Source organism: Polyergus mexicanus, unplaced genomic scaffold (assembly GCF_030449975.1).
Source record: "Polyergus mexicanus isolate NDT 795.1 unplaced genomic scaffold, iyPolMexi1.0 SCAF_14, whole genome shotgun sequence".
NCBI classification, from domain to species: Eukaryota; Metazoa; Arthropoda; class Insecta; order Hymenoptera; family Formicidae; genus Polyergus; species Polyergus mexicanus.
The window spans coordinates 5,816,589-5,826,527 of record NW_027223334.1 but is presented as its reverse complement, the minus strand read 5'-3'; the positions used below and the strand labels follow the sequence as shown (position 1 = coordinate 5,826,527).

At 33.0% G+C, this 9,939-nt stretch overlaps 2 protein-coding genes across 2 annotated transcripts; one reads left to right on the top strand and one right to left on the bottom strand.

Annotated features, from left to right (window-relative positions):
- Window positions 1-39: 39 nt before the first annotated feature.
- On the bottom strand, window positions 40-7,343 carry LOC138939603 (mitochondrial amidoxime-reducing component 1). The gene is made up of 5 exons (XM_070307541.1): window positions 6,900-7,343; window positions 3,246-3,544; window positions 2,626-2,907; window positions 1,265-1,542; window positions 40-1,070 (listed from the first exon to the last, which is right to left on the bottom strand). The coding sequence occupies exons 1-5, from the start codon at window positions 6,901-6,903 to the stop codon at window positions 902-904; spliced, it is 1,032 nt and encodes a 343-aa protein (XP_070163642.1). The 5' UTR covers window positions 6,904-7,343; the 3' UTR covers window positions 40-901.
- Window positions 7,344-7,680: 337 nt separating this feature from the next.
- Window positions 7,681-9,706, top strand: LOC138939345 (vesicle-associated membrane protein 7). Its single transcript, XM_070307034.1, has 6 exons — window positions 7,681-7,933; window positions 8,380-8,591; window positions 8,659-8,796; window positions 8,880-9,038; window positions 9,133-9,225; window positions 9,297-9,706. The coding sequence occupies exons 2-6, from the start codon at window positions 8,388-8,390 to the stop codon at window positions 9,363-9,365; spliced, it is 663 nt and encodes a 220-aa protein (XP_070163135.1). The 5' UTR covers window positions 7,681-7,933; window positions 8,380-8,387; the 3' UTR covers window positions 9,366-9,706.
- The last annotated feature ends 233 nt before the right edge of the window (window positions 9,707-9,939 follow it).

The following is a 9,939-nucleotide window of genomic DNA, read 5'->3' as shown; positions in this document are numbered from 1 at the left end:
TATAAAACCGTGTACAATATGGATATTTGATGATGCGTATTTAAAAAAAAAAAAAAAAAAAATATTAATTACAAATATCACAATGGTATATCTACAAAGATCTTTTAAAAAAAATTTACCATCATTTACAAAACTCTACCATTTTTCCATTGCGAAATAAACTTAAATTCGTTTCTATTCTAAGATGAAAAATTAAAATTGTTTCTACTCTAAAATAAAAAATGAATTTTAGGTAAATGATATATTCGAGAGGTTAATATCTTTTTTTAATTTTTTAACAATATAGCAAAATATATTTTTACAAATTTTTAGGCTACAATATTTAGACTAGTGGGGTGATGCGTGGCTACGTGTAAAAGTCACTTGACAGATCTCATGTTCGAAACCGTTCGAATCTTATCCTGCATATGTTTCTCCCAGAGTGGACAATTAAATGCAGAAGCGAGAGAGGCCCCCCCCCCCCCATTACGTCTATACTCTTGCCCCAAAAGAGCAGCACAGCTGCCACAGATGCACCGGATGCACCGAATAAGAATTTAGGCTACTATCGCAATTCCATGACACGAAAATTGAAAAGATCTAAATCGCTTAGAAATTTAAGATTATTTAATCCAAAATTTACTATTTTGTAAAATAACGATTATACATCAGGTAAGTACAATCGTAGCTTAATATTTTTATATTTTAATATTATATTTTTTTTACCACTGATTGTGAAAGAAAGATCTCAATCGCGTATTCTTAATCAAAAATGTTTTACATGCAGAATCATGCAAGTGTGTCTCTTTACATATCTCATTGCTAATTTTCTGGACTCCGCTTTTCATGCTTCGTTGCTCTCGATCATCAAGTCGATGCCTTGTTCGTGTTCGAAAATCTCGCAGGAGTCCCAACGATATAGCTATGACGGCGAAGTCAAAGACGCCGCTGCTGTCTCCTCCGGAATACCCACGTAAATCGGATCGCCTAAACGAACTATCCCATTTGATCCTCGTAGACCAAGATGAATTCCCATAACTGGACTGTCGCCAGTTGCGGGTCGAATTTGCGGATCGGTTATTTGTCTGTAACTGTCGAGAAAAAAATTTCTCGTTAACTGCATGATGTATTATCTAAATTTTTCCCTCGACGTTTCTTCTAAAATATAATTTTATTCTACGTCGATATAATCTGTTATATATTTTTACCATAGACTTGTGTCTCGATATATGTAAGGAGATCTTGTATATTATATATCTTATATAACTTTATACTTTTAATATACCTTTTTAAAGTCTTCAAAGGTTCGACTGTGCTACTTTTCGTTCCAGTTTCTGGATTTATAGTAGTGAAAATGCATCTTGTACATGGTCTAACATTTCTCATAATCACGTTTCCGATTTTCACCCAATCCCATTTATCTTCCTCGTAAGCAGTGGCACCCTTCACCACGAAATTCATGCGAAATTGCTGCGGCGTAACAGGTTCATCCAGTCGGCTATTAAGATCTGTTACCGAAGCCTGGTTTATAAGACTGTAACTTGTTTCATCTGGATAGGCTCCCTATTGACGAAATAAATTCTTGTAGTTTTCCTGCGTCGTGCATCGTTTGAAACAAAATAATTTTCTATATTTAATTCACTATACAAAAAAAAAAAAAATTATTGCAATATACATAGGTATAATTATTTCTACGTTGGCAAGCTATTTTCTCTTTCTATAATATAAACGATATAAAAATATTTTTTCCTTGTCAACCAAATTGATAATTCTATTATAGTAAAATATTTTTATCCTCGCGTAGTGATAATGTTAGTAACAGATGCAAAATTAGGTAAGTTGACTCATAGCAGAAGCGTTTAATGCGAAGTTATAATAAAAAGCATTTCTTCCGTTAGAAACACTTGTAAAAAAATGATGGCGGAAACATCGTTCAGATCTCCAGAAAGCGAGAGAAATAGGAACAACAATTATTAGAAATAATATATACTTTATAAAAAAAACTAACAGATAATAAAAACAAGCTGAATTGTGTAAATTAGAAATTCGCGCATTGTCATCCTCATCATTTTGTCTCAAAAAGTTTAAACTCATTTAAGCATGCGGATTTTTCAATTTTTGCTTCCTCATCGAGGAAGCCTTGTTGAGCGAAATAAAAAGATAAAGAAGCAATCATCGATCCTCAATAAATTCAATACCAACCATATCCTTTAATGATACTCTATTTATGTAAAAAAATTTAACCCGATATCTCAAAATTTGCGAAAGTTACGACGTATACAAGCATTTTTCAAAAATTCAAAATTTTATAAAGAATGAACCTTTTCATCGATTCTCATCAAATTCAATACCAACCATCCTTTAATAATATTCTATCCGTGTAAAAAAATTTAACTAGATATTTGAAAAATTGCGGAAGTTAGCGGAAGTTGCTAATACATACATACATACAGATACTTTTTAAGAATATGATTTCTCGACGTTTTATAACATTCTGTTCACATTGGCAGAAAGAAACTGGAAAAAAAATTTGGTCACAAAAATAAAGCTTCTTCTATAAGGAAGCAAAATCAATTGATCTTTCGGCAAATAAATTATAATTATTAAATCTCGTATATTTTATCGTTGCGAAAAAAAAATACTTACGGTATCTGTCAGTGTTAAAGAAAAGAATTTTTTATCTTTTTCTCTTATGCCTCTCACCGGTCGATCCAATGGATAATAGACCAACCTAAGACCGGCATCCTCCTGAAGAACGTAGCGTGACAGCCATCGAGCAACTTCTTCACCACAATCGCGCGCCGGTACTGCTTGACCCCAAACAGCGACTCGAAAACCTTTACCGCGAAGCTGAGCGAGGTCTATCGATATCGACATCATACCCGGAGCGCGAAGCGTTAAAACGGAACCAGAAAATTCGGGCGATATCTACAACAGACGAAGGCTATGATCAGAATAATTAGCAATATTTCAGGCTATCGAGATAGTAGAATATGTAATAATCCGCAAATACACACCTGACAGACGAAAGAAATAAATGATAACGTACTGTGTTCATCGTTCTTTTACTAATCTAATTCTCGTTTGTTGTAAAGTTAAATTATGACGATGCATAAAATACGGTGAAGCAGAGTAGTAGCTTCAATTGTATTGACAATTTGTTACGCGTATATATCGCGCACAATATTATAACAGGACGATTAATATATTATTATAAAATATTATTACTAATAAAAAAATAAACTAAACTTCGTAGCTTCTCTTACATTGACCATTTTGGGTAACTGTCTGCCGGTGATAAATCGCCCTTCGAGATCGATGACCAGTAACGTACGATCCCTCAACCAACCCGATTTTAGACCCAATGTCGTGCATTCCATTTCCGTCATGCGAATTGGGGCGAGCGATTTAATCGGGAACACCATTATATCGCTCAATTCTCCGACCTTTCGCCATTTTGACGGTGGCTGAGGCTTCTGTTTTTTAGTCCACCACCACCAGATAAAGAAAACTGCCGTGCCGGCGCCTACGGCGGCAGCCGTGACAAATGCAAGTCTTGTTCTGTCTGAGAAGGTAAAAAACATAAGTGTTATTAAATCAGTTTAATTAAATTAAAGTAAGGACGGATAAGAACCAGGTAGGTAGGTGGAGCGCGTATTTTATTATAATTTGATAATCACATGTATAAGAACAAACGTTTCGATTTCCTCTTCGGACGAATTTTCAAGAGCGGTCTTTCTTTACAAAAATTTTCACGGCACCGATACTTTACAGAGATTACATAAGAGAGATTGGAGTAGAAATAAACTTATGCTTTCAACAAGTTTCCTTCTCCTCTCTCCTCGCCTGTATTATGCTATATTACTTCGAAATTGGCCGAATTGATAATTTGATCGTGAAATAGACCGCGACGATAAGCCGTGATGTTGCTTATAAAATCATCGGGTTTATCTTTCAGGTCACATGTTCAATGAAGCAACTCATCGTTTCTCGTAAAAAAAAAAAAAAAAAAAAAAAAAATTAGGTCTACGAGATGCATAACCGGTTTTATAAGTTCCGGAAACGTTTTCATAAAATGGTCGTTAAACGAGGTCGGTTTAATCATCTACCGCTATGTAACGCATATATAAGGTACAATAGCTGTACTACTGAAGAGAGTCAGCATAGGCAATTTCAATTACAAAATATTTCAAATAGATATTTTCAATATACAATAAACGCACGCATGTACGACAGAGAAAAATTAATGTACAAACGCATTGCGTTTGAGAAAATGTGATGTACTGTTATTTTTGAAAGACGGGGAGACAGATGTGTAATGTGCATTCGTTGTCTCGCGCTCTTTCCTTATCGGTGCATAATGATATGCGTACGTGCGAGACCGGTTAACGCATACACGATGCAATTGAATGCAACGAGGCGCAACGAACCTTGCACAGAATACTTTCAATAAATTTTTCAATATCCATATTTTATAATATAGATTTTTTCGTTTCGAAATAGAATGCATTTTCAGATATAAACGATGGATAAGCTCTTACCCGAGAAAACCCGTTAATCTAAATGTGTTAAACAGCTTGCTAATTATAACACTTTGCATATAAATCGTATGGATCTACTGTTTCTGCGGCCGCACCATATTTTAAGATGATATCACAAACGCAATCATAAACGCAATGCGATTTATGCGGGGCAAAATAATTGCGATGTAAATTTTATTTGTTAACAATTCGGAATACAAATTAAATTTTCGTGCGATGTAGAAATTCATCTATTAAATTTTTTAATGGATAGAGAAAATATATATGGCATCTTAAAATTTTACTATCATTCCTTCACACACACATTGCACCGATAAGTCACGTTATCTTTCGAAGCAAAGAGACTACTTGATCAAAAAACAACAAAATACTTATATAGTTTAATTAGAAAACGCCGAGTAATGGTAGCAGGCTTTAAAAGTATAAGGAAAATTATTGTGTGACAATTCGATTATAAAAGAGAGAACGATATCTTTATTATTATCGCATATTGACCATCAATCTTTTAAAAAATAGAAACAAGTAACGGATAACAGAAGAGCACAGCAAAGGTGATAATAGATTGGATAAACACGTTTTATTTAAATCAGACGCGCAGCTATTTTCTTTTTATCGCAATGCCTTGTCGAGAGAAAAAAAGTCCGAGTAAAGTTCAACAATAAGAAGAAAAAAGATTTGCCGTAATGGATTATTCTTATTTTTTTCAAGGTGACATCTTCAAGACTTCGCATCGCAGGCGAAGACAGAAATACTTAATCGTAAGATGCGCGATCCTGAATTATTTTCTAGCTATCTCTGCGTGAATAAAAGATAACAAACACATGTAACTTTTATATATTCGATCCTTCGGAAATATATTGTACTTTCTAAAGGGGGAGATCCCATCGTGTAGGTTTCTAGGGAACTACGCACCCTTCGCAGAATCAATACTGCAAGAAACAAGCATTATTCGAATACAACGGGAAGGTAGCTATCCCTTCAACGTTTCAAGCATGACTTTGTTAACTTAAAAAGATTAAATATAAATATTAGTATTGATATAAGATATAAGAATAAATAATATTAATTGATAAAATTATTTTTATTATTGACAAGTAATATAGTTAACAGATATTATTATTATTATGTTTTTTTTTTTCGTGATAATTGTGCCAAGAAAAATGCGCATTTTTGTCAAACCATTTGTTCCATTCAATAATATTTAATGGCAAAGAGAAGTTCGTGAGAGAGAAAAGATAAAATTGAGAGAGAACATATGCATTGTTCGTAGGAAATGTGCCGTGCAAAATGCATGGATTCCATGCAGTCATTTCACGAGTTATAATGTTTTTTCACTCTTACGCCTTTCTGTGTTCTCGAATATGTTATCTTTGTATAATAGCACACTGGTTTACTTTAATTTATAGTCGGTGCGTATAAATGAACACATCTGCTTATGTTATGCATTTCACATTATATGTGTTAATTAGAAATTACTTTATGTAATACATGTTTTCTACATGCTATGTCCCAAAATAAAATATAAAATAAAATAGATAAATATATATATATATATATATATATATATATTATCAAAAATAAAATATATTTCCCGTTTCATGCACATAGAACACGCGAGTGTTGAGCTGATTTTATTAACTATATATATACTTTTTTTTAACATATCGATCGAAAATTTAAGAGAGAGTCTTTTTATTCTTCTGAATGTAAAAATTTTTATAAGCCTTCTTAAATTATACAATTTTTTCACTCTTCGTCCTTTATTTAAATTCATAAAGCATTATCATTATCAACACATACTGTACACATAAATGGTGATATCACGGAATCATAGATAATAATATCACACGATTTATTGAGTTTCTTGTCGCTCTGTTACATAACTTTTCATTTTTTCTCTCTTTTCATATCGTTGATTTTACTTTACCATTTTTCGAACTGTTAATTTTGCGATATAATAATATTTATATTAATAATCATATATTTAATCCGTATTTATGTATCACATTGAAAAGAAAAATTTGAAATATATCAAAATATTTCTGTGAAATAACAATTTTTTTTGGCTTTGTATAATTTTCTTCTATTGCACTTGCACCTACTTGCATCTGGCTTAATTTTTATTTTCTTTTTTCTTTGTCATATTATGTTCCTCGTAGCTTTATAATTTTTTTCCACTTTTCATTCATCTCACGTACATTGACCTGCTCTTAATATCGATTTATTCTCATCGATTTATACTTATTCCTCTCAGAAAAAATCTTTCAATTAACAAATAAAGATATTTTACATTATATATCAAAATCCTTCTCGCGAATAAATCGTGACATGATTGAACAATACTATAATAAGATATATATATGCACAATATATATTTACCCATTATCACAATGTTAAGGTCGCGACGAAGCCGATCCAAAGCAGTCTTACGGACAGAGTCGCAGAAATAACCTTTAGCAAATATTCCTCAAAATCTCGAAAAAACGATCGTCCACGAGCAAACCTCTCTGCAGCTGTCGCGATACTGGTTCGGGCTTCACCGGCTTCACGTGCACATCACGACCATCTCCTTTCTCACTACGGAGAGATACCGTTATTTATTCGTATTACGCTGTGCTATCTTCTTCCAACATTGTAGCAAAGCACAGCCGTCGTCACCGCGTATAGACCCATGTGAGGCAGCAGGCAATCGACATGATGTGTAAGAGCCAGTGTCCGTCCAGAATTAGGACGTGGCTTTCTACGGGCGTGGGTGGGCACATGCGCCGATCTGACGCGGCCGGTCTCACTCCAAATTTTCCAATTATCCCTGTGATTATTTTCCTATGTAAAATAATTCTGTAGAATGAGATATTTTTTGACAAATGTAAAAAAAAAAAAATGGAATTAAAAAAAGAGCTACAATTTCAAGAGCAAATTATGATTAGGATTAAAGGTATCGGGCTCCATTCTTAAGAAAACTTTGGAAAGTCAACAATTTTTTAATCCGCAATTTTAATTTTTAATTTATTCTCGTATTAATTTATTCTCATTTTAAAAACAGGATTAATAAACATCATTCTATGCCTCGCCATTTCATATCTCGCGCGTTACAATGTGCGCAAGATCAAATAAAACAAACGCCCAAGCTCCCCCTACATGGCCATTATGGTGCCACTGACTGACAAACTGCGAACTGTCACTCGCGCTCACTCATCAGCTGATCGTCAGAAAAGTGCGACTAGTGACTTCACTGTTACAAAAAGTATTTTGATGCTTTCGCGAAAATTTTCTAGAAAAAACGATAGATCGATCGATTGATCATTATTCTCGGATAGATGTAAATCTACGGATATAGATATAGTCTTGCCGAGGACGCGCATAAATAAAGAACTGTGCAACTATTCTTTAAATATATACTTTGCTTTATCGAGGTAAGTCAAGCATTGAATCATCGATGATCTATTCTATGGAAAAAAAAAAGAAAGAAAGAAACATCTTACAATTAACTATGTTTTTCATTGTTCAATCAAAGTCCAAACAATAGAGATTAATTTTTTTTATCGAGAAATTAAGATTGAAAATTTATATATTACGTATATCTGGAATTCACTATTTATTCGTGGACGTCACAACTACCCTGCATCATTAGTGACGTTTTTAATGAGTATTTTGCATGCTTATAACCAGACCAGTCATTTATTTGCATATAGTACGTACGTTGCGACCTGTTGTTTTTGTGATATGATAAGTACGAATCCCACTGGGAGCATAATATTATCACTTACTGCATTGGTCTGCAATGGTTAAAGACAATTTAATGTCTATAGCAAATATATAAAAATAAATAGGAATATAAAGGGAATTCTTCTTATTGCAGCTATCAATATGCCAATTTTATACAGTGTGGTAGCTCGTGGAGCAATTATATTGGCGAAACATGCTGCTTGTGTTGGTAATTTTGAGGAGGTTACAGCAAAAATCTTGGCTAAAATACCGCCGGAAAATGATAAACTGACATATTCCCAAGGACCTTATCTTTTTCACTATATCTGTGAGGACTACATTATTTACATGTGCATTACTGATGACGTACGTATTAAAAACATTCATGAGATAAACGTACGTTGGCATGAAGCATAATGAGATTTTATTTCAGGATTTTCAAAGATCTAGAGCATTTTTATATCTCAATGAAATTAAGAGAAGATTCTTGGCTGTTTATGGGCCAGGTGCTCAAACTGCCGTAGCATATGCTATGAATACAGAATTTGGTCGTGTTTTGGCCAATGAAATGGTAATGTCATAACTAAAAACTGATTATACCTTGAAAAAGTTGTTTTTACATTCGTCTCACACGTGTTGTTTTGCTTTCTTTAGAAACATTATAGCGAATCCAAGGATCTTGATAGATTGTCCAAGGTTCACGGTGAGCTAGATGAACTTAAAGATATTATGGTGAAAAATATTGACAATATAGCGATGCGTGGGGAACGATTAGAGCTGCTTGTAAACAAAACGGAAAATCTATCTGCCAATGTACATAAAGCTGTGTTTAAATAATTAAATTTTATATTTATTTTATTAATCGTTGAATATTATAAAAAAGAAATTAATTTTTTTTCTATTTCAGTCTGTTACCTTCAGAAAGACGAGTAGAAATTTGGCGCGTTCCTTATTCTGGAAAAATGTCAAGATCTACGTTATTGTTGGTTCAATTTTGATTGTAAGTTTAACATTGCGATCGATTTTGATTCTCTTAAAGTTTCGCCGCAATCTAATTTTTCCCTCCTGCAGGTTGTAATATACGTAATCGTCTCTATAGCATGCGGAGGTTTAGCATGGCAAAAATGTGTGGGAAATTAACGTATATTCATGATGAAATATTTCAATGCCGAGTGAATAAATGTGGATAGAAAAGAAATGCGTGGAAATTTACGATTAGTACGAGGCTGCCGACGATAATTAAATCCACGAGATTATAAACAGGCAAATTTATTGTTATATTTTAGTTTTTCATAATACGATAAAAACATTATATTAATACGTATATATACAATATATATATATATACATATAAGTGTACAATATTTATCCATAATGCTTATAATCGTTATTTTACAAAGAATATAACACAGTTACATTCTGTGGATAAGACATAATATTATAGATTTCGTTTTTTTTTTTTTTTTTATACTCCACGATATGCACATTATGTGTTATTCAAAAAATAAAAACATTTTAGTCAAATGTTAATGTTTTTATGTACACGCTTTGTCACATCCTATTCTGTTTTAATGAACGGGCGCGAAAATTTTGTCTAAAATCTTCCAAAGATTATTTTGTTGTTATTTGTCTCTCTTTATGAGATTGTTATTTCAATGTGTACGTGTGTGACATGTGCGTTAATATTTCTTTCCATGTGAGAAGTCTACATAAT